The 20,080-nt window shown below is 47.4% G+C and overlaps 1 protein-coding gene across 1 annotated transcript; it reads left to right on the forward strand.

Moving 5' to 3' along the window:
- The first annotated feature begins 9,576 nt into the window (after nucleotides 1–9,576).
- On the forward strand, nucleotides 9,577–18,342 carry LOC144098116 (endothelin-converting enzyme 1-like). Its single transcript, XM_077630661.1, has 2 exons — nucleotides 9,577–10,389; nucleotides 16,273–18,342. The coding sequence occupies exons 1-2, from the start codon at nucleotides 9,577–9,579 to the stop codon at nucleotides 18,340–18,342; spliced, it is 2,883 nt and encodes a 960-aa protein (XP_077486787.1).
- Nucleotides 18,343–20,080: the final 1,738 nt, after the last annotated feature.

Below are 20,080 nucleotides of genomic sequence, written 5' to 3' on the forward strand. Positions count from 1 at the left end.
AATGGAAAATGAACCAATACCGTATTGATGCTGAATCACAGTGCGTTTTTTTAACGACATGGATTTTCATTTCATAATGTTTAGGCAGAGGAGGGACTTTTCACTCCAAAAGGCAAGTGCGTCAAGATTGGACTGAAGCAAAGATGAATCGTGGGTAGCCCTAATCACTCTGCATTTAAAGCAGTCGTCCGCAAAAAGCCTAATTCCAATTTTATATTGCAAGCGAGGTCAATAATGTAAATTAGGGATAGTAATGGTGACAGCCCGGCGCCATAAGGGACTCCCGATGTTACATTAAAAAGAGATGAGTGGCTATCATTTGTGGAAATGAACTGCTTACGTGCTGAAAGAAAATTTTCGATCCAACTTATTAGGTTGATGGGAATTGCTAGCGGTGAAAGCTTCTGAAGTAAATGATCGTGCGGGACCCGATCAAGTGCTTTGGGGCAATCAAGGAATATAGCACCTATTTGGAGGTTATCGTCCATTAATTCGAGAAAATGGTGTATGAACTCGGCAAGCTGGGTTGCACATGAGAGGTGTTTCCTAAAAAAAAACATGTCGGTGAGGGTAAAAGAAGTCGTTAGATTCAAGATGTGTCACTATAATATTATTATAAGATTATATGAGATTGACTCTACCATCTAAATATTATTCATCTGTTCTAAAGCCTCATTTTCGCCGACAGTAATCTGCGCTTGCTATAGTGCTCCAGACAGTGATGCTTCGTTAATTCCTTCCTTCCACAGCGCCCTTCATACGATAACTTCTGAACTTCCACACGGTTGTCTTTTTGTACTGGGTGACTTCAACTTTCCCGAAATTAATTTGAGGAACCCGTATGACACGGCTTATTCTTGTGCGCGCGATTTCGTGAATACTTGTCATACTTTCGGTCTTACCCAACTGATCACCAGCCCAACTAGACAAAATGCTCGAACATCGAACATATTAGACATGATACTAACGTCACATATTGATATCACTCTGAATCTGCCGGGAATCACCGAACTCTCAATAATACACGCCACGTTTCTCAACCACTTACCGCACCTCCAAAATAGCTAAAACAATCACACTTTATGACAGAGGAGACTATGAAAGCATCAACAGTGAACTTGATGCGTTCCGAATCTGGTTTCTAACCGATTTTAAAGATCGTACTCATGAAACAAATTAGCTACTGTTCAAAAACAAAATGCCCGCTGTTAATGTAAAATTTATACCTACCATCACCTTAACCGAACGCCATGAATCACCTTGGTTCAAGTCCGTGCTGAAACGCATGAATACCAAAAAGAAAAGACTTTTCCGAAACGCCAAAAAAATAACTCCAAAACATGGCAAAATTATTACGAAGCAGAAAGATCCTATAACCTACAAGTATACAAAACTAAACAGTCATTTTTTTCTTCTACTCTGCCCGACATGATTCGTACAATCCAGCGTCGGTTTTGGAAATATATGAATCCTAATCCTATCGGAAATGTAACACTGTGTGACGATGATAATAATCCAATTGAATATCATGACGTTGCGGAACTTTTGAATTTATCATTCAGCGTAGTCGCACGAACCGGATAACGAATTACCCGATTTCCCTTTAACTTTCCACCTATGCCGGAACTGAGCTTCGAACCTGATGGTATTGCCAAAATATTCGACTTTTGAAAATTAACCTCCTCAGCTGGTGTTGACAGAATAAATACTAAAGTGTTAAAAAATACAAAGCATGCAACTAGCGCCAAATGGTCTCATAGCTTTCAGGAATCCCTTTCATCAGCCATCATACCCCATGATTGGAAAATAGGCAAGGTCATTCCAGTCCCCAAAAAAGCACCTTCATCTTCTCGCCATAATTATCGACCAATATCTATCACATGTATCACTTCTAACCCAAATGGAACATATAATTTTCTCTCAAATAAAATTCCTAGTGTCCGTCAACTTTTTCCACCCTAACCTGCATGGCTTCCTAAAAGGTTTATATAGCGCAATACAGTTAGCCCTCTTCATTAATGACCTCAGCTCTAGCACTGACCTTAACATTCCTATTGGCGCCCTCTCCCTCGATTTTGAAAAAAGCTTTTGACAAAGATCCTCACAAACCACTATTCCTAAAACTTTCACGTCTCAATCTTAACGAACCTGCTTTTAATTGGATATGCAGCTTTCTCACTAATCGACAGCTGTTTATTTTTGCTAATAAATGTTCATCCTCTTATTCCTCTTTTATATCTGAGGTACCTAAGGACACCGTCTTCGGACTATTCTTTTTCTCATATATATTAAGGATTTGACTGCTGACATAACTCCTAACATTCGCATATTCGCTTATTATTGCGTTATCTACCGGCATATAATTAACAGCTATGACAGTTTGGTTCTTCAGGATGACATTCCGCACGTACTAACCTGGTGTAATACAAGGCTAATGTCCATAAATGTGAAAAAAAACATCTCTGCTATCATTCCACCGACGTCATTCACAACCATCTTCAACATATCTGATCGGGAATGCAGAAATCGCTTCAGTATCAACTTACAAGCGTTTAGGCATCCATTTGACACCTGATCCAAATTGGTCTCTTCATATATCTCAGGTTGCTAACGAGGCAAATCGCGTCCTTGGTTACTTTCGACTAACCCTACGACTAGCACCCCCATCAGTGAAATCCCTTGCTTATTTAACACTTATTCGTCCCAAATTAGAATATGCATGCGCGATCTGGCACCCTTATCAAAATTACCTTTCCACTCCTCTCTAATCTGTACATAATCGCTCAGTTCGTTTCATATTCTCAGCCTATTCTTATCATGTAAGTGTAACTTAACTAAAGCGCAATACTCATCTCACAACTTAAGCGAACCGCTGAAAAATTTCCAGACTGCGTCTGCTTCATAAGGTCTATTATCATCCATTTCTTAACTCCATTATCAGCCCGGCACATCCCATCTCCAATCGCACAAACCACGGGAAGGCCGTCTACCCTCCCCCTGCCCGCACTTCTGCGCATCTGTCATCATTTTTCGTTCATACAGCAAGGGAATGGAATGACCTGCCAAACGCCATCGTGGATCAGATCGACTCGTCGTCATTCAGATCGTCCATCGAAGAAATGTACTGCTGAATAGTCCACCCCCTAATGTAACACCCCTTCAATGGGGCCACTGAGGTACTAATAAATAAATAAGTCTAACTTATGCAGTAATAATATTATTAATATATATTATAATAATTTTATATATAAGAATAAATACCAAGATTATAACTAAATGAGGCACCGAAACATTTTACATCACCTACTTTTCTATATACAGTTCACAGAACATACCACACTGTCAAGATGTAATCAGAAAAGATAGTTTTCGAACAAAGCAGGAAGACACAAATGACAAGGCACAGTCCTCAGCGGGGCAGCGCAAAAGCATAAATTAATCGCTTCTTGTTAAAACTACATTATCTCATTTCTTTCAAAGCGGCAACGAAGACGTTTTCTTCGTGAGCAGCTATAATTAAGGCGCCACTTTTATTATAGAACATGGTACCAGCGCACGAAACAAGGACGAAGGCAGAAGACAGCACGAACGCCGGTTTTACTTCTACTGAAATTTATTGCACACTTGTGGGAATTTTATATGCATAGAAGCGCCGCTATCGCCACCAACCGTTCAAAGCTATCAACACACGCCGGTCCACAAATGACGAATGCATCTAAACTAAACAAAGGCATATCCACCAACTGCGTACAAGAGCACATCGCAGAATGTTTTGTTTTCTTTTTTTCTTTTTTACCTGCCTGAACCTACAATCCCATTTGCCTGCAAATAATCATTTTCCTTTTTTCCGAGCGCCACAGATGGGGCACTGACACACTTATCTTTAAGAAAAAAGATAAGTGTATCAGTGCCCCATCTGCTGCACTCGGAAAAAAAGGAAAAAGGGAAATGCAATCCGCAACGCAAAGCGTTATTTCTATGGTTCTAAACTGCCAAGTTTGCTATCCACTAACCCGAGACAATTTTGGCAAGTACTAAACCCTCATTCACATTGCTCTACAACCCTCACCAATGAATTACACGAAACGATCACTGATACCGAATGTGACGACACTTTTCAGTCTGCATTTTGGACAGTTCTCAAAAAGAACTTGAGACGCCTTTTTTCGTGCTGATAACCAACGTTTAAGGTACCATACCATGGTAACACATTTTTTTCCTGATAGTATTTCATACATAATCAAGGTAATTCGGCTCTCGTCGTGAACTGGCCTTGACGAAATCAAGTCTAGAATACTAAAAACACAAGGCACATGACTGCAGCATATTTGTCTTTACTCTTCTGCCAGTTACTTTCTTCAAGAACCGTGCCGGATGATTGGAAAGTGGGAAAGGTCGTTCAGTCCACAAATGGGGTAGTAAAAATTCTCCGCTGAATTACCGCCCTATCCTATTAACAACCATACCATGCAATATTATGGAGCATGCCATCTCTAATATCGTGGCCGCCCTAGGCGCGAATCCCTTTTTTAACCCCTCACAACATGGTTTCCGGAAGGGTTTCTCTATCGAAACGCAACTGACACTTTTTATTCATGACTTGCATGCCAATCTTGTCTCGAACATACAAACTGACAAGATCTTTCGAGATTTTGCTAAAGATTTCGATAAACTATCTCACTGTCGCTTGCTTAAAACATCAACTGCTAAAGCTGGACCCTAACATTCTAACCTGGATTTAAAAATGTTTGACTAGTCGGTCACAAATGACCCTTGCCATTAATCACTTGTCTAGCCCCCTTCTGGCGTCCCCCAAAGGTCCGTCCTTGGTCCGCTGTTGTTTTTAATATTTATAAACGACTTACCTCACAGTGTCTCCTCTAACATACGCAGGTCTGCAGATGACCGCGTCATTTACCGCACTACCACTAAGGCCACTCACAAGCAGCTCTGCAGTCTGATCTTAACAGTATGTTAGAATGGTGCAGCAATTCGATAATGACCGTAAACGTCACTAAATGTATATGCATGTCCCTCTCGCCATCACAGCCGTTTTCTCTTCATATCGCTAACACGTCACTAGGGCTAGTCCAATCTTATAAGTACCTAGGTGTAACCGTCTCTCACGGTCTTTCTTGACGCGAGCACTTTACCAATATCATCTCCGCATCTAATAAAACCACAGGTTTTTTGAAACGTCATTTAAGAAACGCCCCGCCACATGTTCAGCTACTTGCGTACAAGACACTTGTAAAGTCGAATATGCCTCGCCCATTAGGAACCCGCATCAATCATATCTCATCGACTCATTAGAATCTGTTCAAAATCGAGCCACTAAATTCAGTCACTCCCTATACTCTTACGACGTCAGCGTTTCATCTTTAAAATCAGAATCCGGCTTGTCAACGCTCTCTAGTCGACGCCGCACTGCAGCCTCTCTTTGTATCCCAAGTTCTTCTTTTCTTCTCTTAATCAAGCACCATGCATCCCAGCAGCGTCCCGCACATCCCACCGCACCAGCCACCAGTTTCAAGTTGCGCGCCCATGAGCTCGAACTGCTACATTCACTGCTTCCCTTTTCTACCGAACTGCCACAGACTGGAACGGCCTTCCTCCAGCCATTGCTGCTACCGTATGCCCATCTTCGTTTTCACAGCTTTTAAATAACCATTTTGTTAATTATTTACTTGTCACGAGATGTTTTTCTTTGTATAAAAACCCAATCCTTATGTAATGCCCCCCTTCCCCACAACGGAGAACATTAAGGTAATAAAATGAACTGAACTGAACTCTTCCTTTAATAGATGCAACTTGTGAGATATGGACCGATCCTCTTGTGCTCACACGTGTTTCGGGCAACAAGTTGGTCAGCCTTGAAACACCTTACCTAAAGAGCAGGCTATCCATTTTTCCAGATTTCCCAGTGATGGTGGAGTCTACACCGAGTGTGTCTCCGAGTCTGAAGAGACGCAGTGCTGCATTGGGTGGTAAAAAATATGAGCGCTACCCAGTAGCCATACGCAGCAAACATTTTTCACCATAAATATAAATCCTGTCTGGCTTTGAGCTAGACAATCAATGACATTATTCTAAACGGATACTATCGCCTTTTTCCCACAACGCCGAAATGTATATATGAGTGAAATTTGTAGGAACATCCATACTAGGACAAAACGTCGACACGCTAATCGTTCATCTCTCTAAAGATAACTAAAATCTGACAAACGTAGAATTGTACGTCTATACATAAAGAATTAACAATGACAGAAAGAAGTGTCTTCGATTTGCGTCTGAAGAGCATTCGCATATGCAACTCTCAACTCCCCACCTAATATGCAGGATCAATGCATTATAAGCCGCTGTTTATTATCTGTGCAGTGCGACAGAGCTTACATGGGGGTGTTTTTCTGCGGAATAGTATACATTTTCTGGAGAAGCGCTTCGATTGACTGCGATAAGTTGTTATCCAGGGAAAGAAGCTCTAAACAGATTCTGCCTCCTTCTAAGATCATAACTTCGTTTCCTGACCTGCAGCCATACGATTCTAATTTGTTTGGCTTGGTTTGCGGGGTTTAATAGCCAAAAGCGACTCAGGCTATGAGTGACGCCGTAGTGAAGGGCTCCGGAAACTTCGTCCACCTGGAGCTCTTTAACGTGCACTCACATCACACAATATATGGGCCTCTAGAATTTCGCCTCCATCGGAATTCGACCACCGCGGCCGGGATCGAAACCGCGTCTTTCGGGTCAGCAGCCGAGCGCTATAACAACAGTACCACCACGGCTGCAGCCAATGCAAGTGATAAAGATGCTTAAGTAGGTATTTTTTCCGTCTAGTGGGCATACCAATAATGCTAAGCGTGGTTCCTTGAATGCAGCGATTCTCGCTACATTTAGCGCCGTTCCTAAGCCAACGACATCTCTGTGAATGAGGCACGACTGCGAGTCTGTGGCTGTTGGGCCAGTAGTCGACCGCTTTATGCTTCAGCGCCAGCTGCCCTCTGCTGGTCTTCATTGACAAACGGCTGCTCATACGGGGACGTTCCATAGCGATGCAGCTGATGATGGAGTTTTTCAGAGACAGCCAAGGCTTCCTGCCCATGAACCCGAGCCAGTGAAGCTGCGTGTATTTTTCAAAACTAATTTTGACCCGCACCAACGCACCACCTGGTATTTTTATTACCTGATCCTGTTCTCTGATCAGTTGTTGTGTTACAAAAAAACAAACAGGGATATTGATTGCGGCTCTTCTTACGCCAACGGCCCTTAGAGGTGAAAGAAGAAGAAAGAGCCCCATTTCTTGAGAGGCAGCGTCGGTAAGTCAGTCGCCAATTTCTCACAGCGAATATTATTGTTTTTTTTTATTCCTAGAAGAGGAATCGGGTAGGAATCCTTATGAAACGCTACTGCCCTCTTTACGCAGTCTCGAAGACGCATTGATTTTATTCCGCATTTTGGCAGGTGCGAAGGATTAGCGTTGCTTAGGCCTGATGCACAGCAAGTCTTCAGTCGCATGGTGGACGCACCGCTTTATGATCACATAGTCTTGTATCATGGTCGTGGTTCTGCGCTTAGTCTGCTGTCTCGTTACCCCGCTCTAACGATCGATCTAATTCAAGAGGGGGCGAATATTCAGAGTGAAATGACTGCCGCAGTCAACATTCGAGGCTCTCGTGTCATTTTAGCTGGGCTTATGTCCTCTCCAAAGATAACAGCTCTTGAGCTTCATGTGTCTTAATCCGCAATGCACAAGAAGGTAAAATAGCGCTAGTGACTGCCTTGATGGCTGCAATTTTTGAATCTTGGATCGGGAACAGACCAGCAACCGGCCTTTTGATCTCTAAGATAAGGCGCAATGAGCACTTCGCATAAAATGCTCCGCCGTGTTATATCACAATATAGTGCACAGACGGTGAGCGACACTCATACCTCTGCTTGACTGATGCGAGTAGATTCGGCTCCTGCTTTAAGACCTCTATGCCGCTTCTGCCGGTGCCAGCACTCGACTTTTGGCAGCTGAAGTTTACTGCTGAGAAATTATACAAATGTGTGTCCCTCTTGTGGTCTTGAGCGTTTCGCGTGCAAGTTATGGGCCTTGTGAGAGGTCTCGGATAAAAAACGGCAGTGGCTTAGCTCGGCTATGCCAGGATATATCTAGCGAAAGCAAGTGTTAAACTCCCCGGTTGACCTTGTTCACTTGTTCCACAACGTATGAAGCACAGGCATAAACGTCCAGTACGACCTATAGGTCCATGTTTGATTTCAGCACCGAGTCTATCCAAGGATTGAAGGGGTCGCGTCACTCTCACGCCTATTCTCTAGGCTAACGGCACGTTGTTCTACGGTTTCTGGAGCCTGCCGCTGAAGTCTCTTGGTCGCATTCCATCGTTCATCACGGGTCGTCTTCAGTGAAGCAGGACTCAGGTCTTTCCTCCAGCTGCTGTCGCTGCTCCTAGCGGTCGAGACATCGGACGTTAAACGTGCCTGTCTCGCGGCGGCATATCCACGGCGGCGTTTAGCCACTCGTCCGGCGCGCTGTTCGTCTGTTTCCTGGGCGATTCGTTTCATCTTCATCTCGTTCCGCTGTCGATTCCAGGCCTCCTCCAGCTTATCAGAATTGTCGCCGTCCACACTGTCGCCTCAACTGTGGTTGCGGCACACGCCAGCTCTCCTTTTCAATCCTGTGACATCTTATCACGCATGCGACGTAGCTGTCGAAGCGAGCGGAGGCGAGCGCAACGACGAGGAACGCGGTGTCACGCCCTACCAAACGGCGGCGGCGGCGAGCGGCGCGGTGTGACGTCATGCCAGATGGCGCGGCGAGCGCGCGAAGCGCAGTAACCTTCCGCGGCGAGGCGCGCGTTGTGATATCACGTGCCTCGATGGAGTAACGCCACGGCGAAATCACGAGTTTGCGACCAATAAATCTTTCGCTGTAAAACTTCCTGCATTCCGCTGAAGCTACTGCGTACTGCCCCGCTTCTCGCCGAGCCGCTTCAGGGCACGCTGTGCGGATCTGCGCTTAGCAGGGCTACCAGCAACAGTAACGCCGAGCAGTGTGCGACGGTCACGTAATTGTCACATGGTAACAGGTTCGGTGGGATTGAATGGTCTTGACTAGGGAAACGAACAAGAAGATCATGGCTACTCGGTAGCCCTGAACAGCATCTCTCAATTAAAAGCAGCCCGAAATGTGATCTGTTTCGCTTAGGTATTTCTGTACATAAGTGCACATAAATTAATGTATATATTGAATTTGACACTCAACTGGTTCCTTTCAACGGGCAGCCGCTGCATCACTCTTCGCTGTCCGAACACACATTTTCCTACCACGATTTTGCTCTGTGGCCGCACTAACCAGTTCCTCTCGTTCCGGACGCAGGTATTTGAAAGCGCTATTCAGACCTCACGGTGACGGCCAAGTGTCGAAAAACACTTTCGACAGATAAAGGTGGTCTCGCCACCAAAACCCACCTCGTCCCATATAAAGAATAAGGAGACACGGTTCAACGCGGTGGAGACAGCTTCGGAATAGGGAAGCGATTTGGAGTTCTACAGACTGACCACCGACCAAGCATGCAGATCGAGGCCGCCGCCAAAACAAGCTCCTCAAAAGAACTGGTGGCGATCGAAGCCCCACAACCTCCTAAAAAAGGCGCGGGAAGCAAGAGCAAAAGCTCCCGCTCAGTCCCTTCCGACAGCCACGCACCAGGGACGAGGAGTAAGAAGAGCCGGGTGAAGAGCACTACTTCGAACCAGGCGTCTGCGCCAACATCCGCCTCAGACAGCACCGTCGGTCACCGTACACCGCAGGCCGTTAAGGAAAACGGTGAAGTCGGCGCCTCTGCGACGCCACCGTCGGTTCATCAACTGCCTTCTCCAGTACCACGAAGCAGCGTTCGCGAAAAATCCCTGCAGAAGGCTCCTATCAATGGTGTTGGTCTTACCCGCGACAAATCACAGCCAGTGCAGCTCGTGCAAAGCGCGAAAAGGGTAAAGCCGACGAGACCCGGCAAAGGCGACCGCTCGAGTTCCCAAAGGAAGCCAGGCTCGTCAGGCACAGCCGCTGGAGGCAAATCCACGTCACAGACAGCAGCGGCTCGGGTTTCTACCGAGGTGTCCGGCGGTGCCTCTGGGCCTGCCTCCGGCCAGTTGATGGGCAGCCCGAACGTGTCGCCTCCACAGTCCACCGTGAACCCAGCAAGCCCACTCTCGCTTTCGTCAGCTGACACGATGCGTCTGTACGATGCCCTGGCGGCCGCCAACCTGGATCCGTGCCTCGCTTCACCCCAGGACCCTCGCAGCCAGATCGAGTGCACAGAAGCCGAAGCAGGGAAGGTCCTGAGCCCCGGTGTCTTTTCTGTGGAAGCTTTGGATATTGTTGGGATGGTGAGTATGCGCGGCCACTGTTATCATGTTGGATCGGTCGACGCAGCTCCACGAACCGTGCTTTCTGAGATTTCTTGCAGATTATGGTCTAACCCCGTTGTCTAACAAGGTGAATGATTCGGGCAAGAAATAATTAAATATAATGGTAGTGATTTTGCACTTAAACACTGTTTCTCGGCACTTTCAGGCGCTGAATGACGCATAATTTGTAGGGCGCTGCACACTCAAACAGCGCTGTTTAATAGCGGCGGATTTGCGCGTCGGCGGTGAATAACCGCTTATGAATTGTGCACTTCTATGTGTTGGTTGATCCTAATAACGTTCCCAGCTTTCCTGCATTTTAGTGTTCCTACATATGTTCCCACAAGCAGCACAGTTGTGCGACTATTTCCCTCACACCGGTTGTAAAGCTGTTTAAGGAGTGGCGATCACATGATCCCAATAGCGCCAAATATTCCATTTCGTTGCGGTGCCGCCGTCTTCTGTGCAGCCCTGATTCTACTCTAGCTCCATCATCGATCGCACCATCATAGGGATGTTTATCATAGCGTTCACTTTGTTGCGGTTCAATGCAGATCACCCCTGACAACAGAACTCATGGGCAATATATTTACCGGATGCGACCAATAACGTGCACTGACATCGCACAGCAAAGACGCCTTTTTGAAGGCGAAACGGAATAATGAGCTGACGCTGAGGCAGCGATCTAATATCGAGCGTTAACACACCTAGCATAAGTCGCCGGTTCGAATTCCTGCCGCGAGCTAGACTAACTAGCTAGTAAATAACTAGTAACTTGACTAGTAGGTTTATGCTTCACGAAACGCGAAATCGTATGCCACCATTACGAACACTGCGACCAACGGTTGAGCCGCAATGTTCATATGAAGATTCTTAAAGGCAAGGATTTGGGGATACCTAGGTCGGCGGTTCGAATCCCTGCCGCGACCTAGGCTCTAACGTAACTAGCAGGTTTATGATGTACGAAACGCTGAATCGTATGACACCATCTGGGGTCATCTGGGGTTATAGCACCTGAGCTGGGGTATCCTTTATTTCCGCTGCCCCAGCTCAGGTGCTTCAGTATCGATGGCAGATGCCGGGGATAGCAAAAAACTTTTCCTTCCTTTTTACTATTATTTTAATAAACAACCACTACCTATGACACCATCTGTAACATTCTGCGACCAACAGTTCGCCCAGATATCCTACTAAGTGACCCGGCTTTGACGCCCGCCAGACAGGAATATATACCGTGTGTTACAAGGCAGACTTTGAGAAATTTTGAAAAGTTGGATTTTTGAGGCGAAAATATGGCTTTTGAGGCATGATATTTCCAAGTTCGGCGGACACCAGAAAACGGTGGATCATAACTATTAGGATCGTTATCTAATTTCCAATAAATAAGTTTTTAAGTAATAGAGTTAGGCGTTTAGTTGCAATTACGGATTTGTAGCCGGCCGTTAGTAACCGCCAGATAAGTTTTTGGAATTTCGAAAATACGATTACCCTCGCCGCTGTGGCTCTGCAAATCTGGCTGCACCGTGCGAAATTACATGCGTCGAAAGCATGCAGGCAAAGCAACCCCTCCAGTGCAAGTACCTAGTCGAAAAAACCAAAGCCACCGCGCCAAGGGCAATATAGCGTTTTCGAAATTCTACAAACTGATAAGGCTATTACTAACGACCGGCTACTAATCTCTAATTGTAACTAAGAGTATAACTCTAATAGTTAAAAAGTTAATTATTGGAGGTGGTTAACCAGGTTACTAGTTAATATTATTCACCGGTTTTCTGGTGCTCGCCAACCCTGCCATTACAGTGCCGTGAAACCCATATTTGTACCTGAAAAATCCTATTTTTGTAAATTGGTCTTCCTTATAACACTCGTTATACCGGATCGACATCATTTAGTTCCTTGTTGTGGTGCTGGGGCTTCACGTTGGCGCCTGTTATTATTTTATTCCATTATGTAACCACCTTAGTTACCATGGCAACCAGTGGGTTACGATTTGTGCTATAACGCATAGCGCTGAGACCCGAAGCGCGAGAAGTAGATCTTAACGCTCTAATACAATGCCGTTGCTATGGAGGCTGCTATGTGCTGTGCGATGTCAGTGCACGTTAAAGATCCCCAGGTGGTCGAAATTATTCCAGAGCCCTCCACTACGGCCCCTCTTTCTTTTTCATTCCCTCCTTTAACCCTTCCTTTACGGTGCGGTTCAGGTGTCCACCGAGATGAGACAGATACTGCGTCATTTTCTTCCCAAAAACCAATTTGCAATTTTCGACGGTTCCGAAGACGCATTTATTACCGGGAAAGCGTTTACCGAGAAAAGTATGCGAGAGCTGGATCTTACCGGTACTCACGTACGGAGCAGAAACGTGCAGCCTAAAGAAAATAGTTCAGCGTAAGTTAAGGAAAACGAAGCGAGCCATGGAAAGAAAAATGATAGGTGCAACGTTAAGCGACCGGAAATGGGCAGAGTGAGTGAGGGAACGAATGCGTGTTAATGACATCCTAGTCGAAATCAAAAGGAAGAAATGGTCTTGGGCAGGGCATGTAGAGCGAAGGCAAGATAACCGCTGGTACTTAAGGTTAACGCGGAGTGGATTCCGAGAGAAGGCAAGGGTAGCAGGGGGCGGCAGAAAGTTAGGTGGGCAGATGAGATTAAGAACTTTGCGGGGATATGGTGCCTGCAGCTGGCACAGGACAGGGTTAATTGAAGAGATATCGGAGAGGCCTTTCTCCTGAAGCGGACGTTGTCAGACTGATGATGATGATGATGATGTTATTATACCGAGAAAGCGTTACCCGCCGCGGTGACTCAGTGGTTAAGGCGCTCTTCTACTGAGGCGGTGTACACAGGTTCGAACCCGATGACGGCGGCCGCGTTTCTATAGAGGCGAAACGCAAAAGGCGCCCGTGTGCTGTGCGATGTCAGTTCACGTTAAAGATACTGAGGTGGTCGAAATTATTATTCCGGAGACCTCCACTGCGGCAAGAGCATCCGCCCCGCATTCAGGAGATGCTGGGTTCGATCTGCAGTGTCGCCGCGTACCCACCAGTTTTCTAATGGGTACAGACCTCCCCGGGCCGTGTGCTAGGCATTTCTGGGATGAAATGCTGGGAAAAGGGGGCTTAGACCAAACCGTTGCGTTGACGGGCCTGTGATTCGCTCTGCCTTTAAGCAGCCCTAAATACGCATCACCTGTGACCGAAGCAAGAGAGTGGCGCATTGATTAACCGCTATATCATTTCGCCAGGAGTGGTATGAGTACTCCCAGAGATCTACGAATGTAAAGCAGGGAATTACCAATTCCGCATATATGGGCATTAACCCATTAACTCTATCACTTCATACCCTTAAGGCGGAGCTTAAGTCTCCCCTCCAATATTTTTCCTCAATGGCTGTGAATTCAAAGGCGGCAAGGAAAGGAATGGCAGGGTTTTAACGTAGTTGAATCGAGCAGACGTGCGAACGCATGTGTTTAGCCTGATTCGCTGTTGGGTTTGCTTTTCTGGGTCGTCGGCATATCTGCGGGCGATATTACTCGGGTTAAGTTCTGATGTAGCTTAAGCTGATCTGATCTATTCGCGCTTCAGAGGGAAGCTGATGAAGACGACGACGTGCAACGCACGGCGCAGATGTCACAAAGGCAACAACAGGTCGGCTGCGGCGACAGCGCAGTGCTCTCGTGCACTGAGCTGCGAAGCTTATTTGTTCGCGCCGCAGCGGGTCCGAGTGCCAGTCGCAGCGATATTTATTTATTTTTATTCATTTCACGTCAATGACGCTGCGGTTGCTATGTCGCCGTTGCCATGCTCCCGGAGCAAACCCACACATAGGAAGGTCTTGCTTGAGGTTTACCCTTCGGATTAGTGCTTTCGTACACTAAAACGTGTTGTCTCCTATCCGTCGTAAGTTACAGGCTATCACAAACAAAGGGAGCTTCCGAACACCGCCGGCTCTGCCCTGGTAAGGGCTCCTGCCGTATGAGCAGGGTAGATTGGTGGGTGTGTGAAAGGGTGGGCAGGCAGACAGGGAGGTTAGGGTAAGAGAAGGTAGGGTAGGGTAGGGTGGGGTAGGGTAGGTAGGACAGGGTAGGTAGGGTATTATAAGTAGGGTAGTGTACGTAAGGAAAAGAAGGGTAGAATATTACACCTTTTTCTGAACAGCTCGTCGTCATCGTCGGCCTAACTGCACAACTGGCAAATTCCTCTCCCATATCCCTCATTCCCCTTACTATGCTAAATTGTGTTTTGGTGAAAGGTTGCTTTGTCGAGGGTTTTCGCCAGGATCACGCCTCATCCCAGGGAAGATGGTTTAATCTCTCCTTATTGGGATTCTCTATCCACTGTCCCGGTACGGGGAATAACGCCATCGACGCCGTTGAGGCGATGCAAATGCTCTGCTTTGCGCGAACTATTCTCGAGGCGACTACAAAAGCAGAAAATATCAGCAAAAACTCCTTACCTCGCGGTCACGGGGCCGTTATTTCAGTAGTTTAAGTGCGGCGTATAACATCAGTCTTTGTCGCTTTTAAATGCAAAAAATCTACAAGGCCAACAAACGAAAACGCTCTGCACTTCAAGAGAACATGACTGCATTTACTACCCGTTCTCCCGGAAGTTGGCACGGCAGTGGTTCGCGCACAAACCACGCTTAAGAGATTTTTGAGTTCTGGTTTCTTACCGTAAATCACCCATTTCCACCAAATACTTTTAAGATATATCCACTCTTCTTTTAAAATCTGTACCCGAGATATTTCTGTAAAGGTCTCACAATTTGCCTGCCAGGATTTTTCACTTGTAGGCAAGCGCCAAAGTTATTTAATCCGTACTGTTTTACCAATGTAAACATAGCCTACTAAATCTTCTAGATATAATGTGCTGTTAGGTCACATTTACTGAGATTGTATTTATGCTGCTATTTCTCATTAAATCTATTCCGGTTTTTAGATCGGAGTTGTTATACACGCCTCAGAGCCCATGAGCCTTCCTGTTCTGTGTTTTGTTCTTTTGTGCTACTTGCACGCGTTTTTGCCTAATGTACCAGTTTTTTGTATCTTGAACTTAAGCATGAATTAATTTTTTTACTCGTCTATTTATAAATTATTTACTTTGAATCATTTGCACACCGCGTCCAAGAGGCGAAGCAGCTTATCCTGGGCTGCTCATTTGGTTGAAGGCAAGCAAAAATGTGGTTACCTATACTTGGTCTGAAGTAGCCGGAAAAGTTATCTGCATTATCGATGCGACAGCGATTCGAGGCACTTTCGGCGAGGTGAACAGCTTCGCCAACGTTCCATCAATGATCATGTGACCTTTGGGGAGGAAGCGGTGAAGTGCAGTAACTATACAGCTGCCACTGATAGTACGTTACTCACGGGAAGGGGTGAGATTCGGTAGTTAGTGCTTCGGCAGCGAAGCTTGCAAGTCAACAGCGGTCGTCCAGTAACAAAGCAAAGCGTACGGCGTCCAGGCCAGCCACTTTTCATAACGCATTCTGATACAGCCAGTTAACTTTGTAGCGGTTCAAATACTTTCCGCAGCCAATTTTTTTGTGTTGGTTATTGTGCTAGGGCAAGAATTTACATGTTTTAGTAACATTACTGCTGCCTTCATCCTATGCGTTAGCTTTTATTGTCGTGCTTTGCCATGTCGTGCCTTGTAACTGTAAATCACTCCTGCTTGGGCCAGTATTTTGGCTTGCAGTATCAATAAATAAACGAACAAATGAAAATAGAAACACTGGTGTGCGCTCTGGAGCTGGCCCAGAGAGGCGTGGGTCAATGCGCCGCATCTAAGCAGCCGCCGATAAAAAAGAAGGAGAAATTGTTGAAAATATTCAGCCCCGCGTCTTGCCTTTCTTTCTTGCAGCAAAGAACTCCGGAGAACGCATTTAGGAGCGCAAGGCGACTATTCTGTCGGGAAGAACTGATCCTTGCCATGGCGCTGGCGGTTACGCTATTCCTCGTTCTGGCTGTCGTCCTGATCGTCATTCAGAGCGACTCCCGCAGACGGAGCAAAATATTGTGCACCACCGAAGACTGCCGGTTGCACGCGTTCCTCCTGAATGACGCGCTGAACCGCAGCATCGACGCGTGCGAGGATTTCAGAGCCCACGTATGCTCGAAGTGGTCGCCGCCAAAGGGCAGGACACAGTTGCGGGACTTCGACACGTCCACCATGCACGACATGGTCTACTCCTGGCTTTTCGGCATCAGGACTACACTGCAAGATGGGTCGGCTCTGTTCCCCGTCGGCCTTAAGGCGTTGGCCATGTTTGAGTCCTGCATGAGCAACCTTTCCGAGTACGGGTCGACGCTGCACGAGTTTCGCACCTTTCTCGAACGGCGCGACATTCCGTGGCCGGAGGCGTCCCCCACGGATAGCGACGCCCTGCGTGTGCTCGTCACTCTAGCTTACAACTGGCAGGTGGCCCTGTGGTTCTCTCTGCGAGCTGTTATGAAGCATGGCAAGTGGAACATCCTACTAACTGCTGCCCCTCGACTGCCCTTCTACCTCCACTACCATCGCAGCGTGAAGATTGCGGGGAGCTACGCTGCTTACTGGACGCAGTACTACCGTGCCTTCATCGGAGACGTCAAAGCAGACAGCGAGCAACGCGCCATCGAGGCGCAGAGGCTGGAGGGCGAAATTCTGGAAGCTCTCAACGCGGCCCTGGAAGCGTCGCCCAAAGACGCGTCCGTATTTCCGATCGGCGAGGTAGAAGTTTACACACAGAGTATAGAGACGTCTCGGTGGTTGCGGGCACTGCAGCATGCCACCGCTCTAAGGCCCGAGCTGACAGAGCAGGACGAGATGGTCGTGAACAATAAGCACTTCCTCCTAACCATCGGAGAGCTCTTGGGAAACTACACGAACGCGCAAATCCTGGAGTTTTTGGCGTGGCAGTTTGTCCAACACTACGCGCCGGTGGCAGACAGCCGTCTGCTGCTGACGCGCTACGGAGACCAGCAGAAAGTGGACCTTCTGCGGCCGGCCTTCTGCGGTCTGCACATCGAGGTTGCATATAAAGTGCTTCTGCTCACGCTATATTTTTCGTCACGGGTAACGCAGACTGACAGGCGACTTGTCGACGGGGCGTTCGAGCGGCTGCTGTCCACCACCATAAGCTTAGTTAACTCGACTGAATGGCTGGACACAGAAAGCAAAGCTGTGGTGAGCGCAAAGATTGGCTCGGTATATATGCGCTTGTGGCCGCCGGCCCACTTTCTTACCAACGAAAACCTAGAACATCTCTACGAGCCCTTTCCAGGAAACGCTTCTTCTTTTGGCTTCTACTGGCTTGAATCCATCCAGAGCATGCGCGCAACAAACAGGACACCAGAATACGAGGCTGTGCTCGACCTCCCACTGAACTACGCGCAACCTTATTTGGAATACGACTACGTGGAAAACAGCGTCGACGTAGCCATTGGCGCGGTCGCCCGTCCCCTGTTCTACGGCAAGGGCACGAAAGGCATGCTCTACGGTGGGCTTGGGTTCTCCGTTGCCGTTGAATTGGTCAAGGCCATTGACCGGGAGGGCCTCCACTGGCGGCCGGGCGGTGAACTGACTACATCAATTTTCAGTGCGCCCTCACAGGCAGCCTTTGAAGAGAAAGAGCAGTGTGCGAAAACGACCACCGGAGGTGCCAGCCACAGCCTGTTCCCCGAGATTCCGGCGCTGCAGGTCGCCTACTCCGCTTTCCTGGGTGCTACCAACGAAGTGGGGAGCACGCCACCGATCAGCGAGGAGCTGACAGAGGCGAAGGTGTTCTTCATCACACTCTGCTACATGACCTGCAGCCTAGCGCGTGTGAAGAACGCTTTCGCTGCCAACTGCAACCAAGTTGTGCGCAACTCTCTGGCTTTCGCAAACGTCTTCGAATGCCCGCCAGGATCAAAGATGAACCCGATAAAAAAGTGCAACTTCTTCGATTAGGCCATATTGTTATCGAACGTCAGCATCAGTCGTCACCCTGTAGTGAACTCTGAGCAGAATACGCCACTTTTTATTAAGTGACTTTTATGTGGCGGCGTCACATTTTCTTCACTAGCAATTGTTTTTATGTTAGATGACACCTGGAAAAGAGCGCAAGATGGCGTTATAAGGATTGCGTTACAGACTGCGTTCTCAACACGAGAGGCTTGTGCTTCTTGTGTAAAGCGCGATTTTCGCCACGGCTGCAGCACCATAGGAGTCAGGCAGAATTCTGTCTTTGTCGCTGTCGTGATCGAATACCGTCGTCCAAGGACGATATTTGTTTCTAACAACGCTAAAAGCTTCGAGCGAAAAGGTTTGTGGGAGAAATTTGTACTTCGCAAAGGTATAGCTAGCCTGGTAGTTTCAGTTGTGAGCCGAAAATGTGAAAAAAAGAATAGAAATGGAGCCGAAAAATCTTTTGTTTCACACATGCATGCGAGAGTTCATTGTGCACATGCAAGTTTCCTGTTTTTTTTATCTTAACGGTTAGCAGATTTTTTCATCGAAGAGTTCACATCAAGGCCAGGCATTCGCACGAATATTACCGGGCTTTCACTCAAGCACGTTTGAGTTCGAAAGCACTGCATTACGAGGTCAATCTGGCTCACCGGATTATGTGTAACTTGACTTTGAGAGTGGCCGTGGGCAAACCATAAGTAAATATTGTCGCGTCTAGGGTTTCGAACCCGTGGCGCTGCGAACAGATAACCTTCATTGGGAACTGCACGTCACGCGGAGTGACGTCACGCGGAGCGCAGGTGGCCGCTGCTGCCGCAGCCGTCGTAGACACTGCACGCTGACTCCGTCGTCTGACCGTGAAACCGAGTGACGTCACGCGGAGCGCAGGTGGCCGCTGCTGCCACAGCCGTCGTCGCCGCCGCGCGCTGCCTCCGTCGTCTGACCTTTCGCCATGGAAGGAGAAGACCCAGAAGTGGTAGCGGGGGAGTTGGCTCAAAAGCAGCGAAGATATGAAAAGTGCAAGGCTAGACAAGCGGCTGAAACGCCAGAATCACGAGAGGCACGCCTTGCTAAACGGCGGCAAAAGGACGCTGAATTGCGCCGTTTGGCTGCGTCAATTGAAAGTGTCCAGGTGAGAGAAGACTGTACTTCTGGAGACGTCGAGCGGTTTCGAGGAAAGAATGGACAGGCCAGAGCTAAACGAGCAACCGAAACACCCGAGCAACGAGAGGAGCGTCTCGATAAACGACGACGACAAGACGCTCAAAAGCGGCTCTTAGCCGCGTCTGCTACCAGTGTTAGCAGCCAACAGAGTGAAGACGACGACTACGATGCTATGGAAGAAGAGGTAAAGACTCGCCGGTACACAGACTACATGTTGAAACTCGGTGAAGGCGTCAGCGCTACGAAGGTCTTTACGACAGACTTTGTGGACAACCCGTTCGGCCACGTGTGTAACGTTTGTGAGAGACTATGGCATTTGCGGGATCTTAGACGATTGTACAAGCTTTGTATACCTAAGACAACACGTTTTGGAAAAGCTAGAAAGGTATACCCAAATTGCAAGCCTATGTAGCAAACCTTAAGCTAAACCACGAGCATCGCCACGAAGCTTTTCGCTTAGAGATATCCAGGCTTAACACTTTAGCTAAGCCTCAGCCCAACTTTTTTAATCTTTTTTATCGCTACAGCCGATCACGCCTCGTTTCAGAGTGCAGTACACACTCGCGCTGTTCAC

Source organism: Amblyomma americanum, chromosome 7, assembly GCF_052857255.1.
Source record: "Amblyomma americanum isolate KBUSLIRL-KWMA chromosome 7, ASM5285725v1, whole genome shotgun sequence".
Taxonomy (NCBI): domain Eukaryota; kingdom Metazoa; phylum Arthropoda; class Arachnida; order Ixodida; family Ixodidae; genus Amblyomma; species Amblyomma americanum.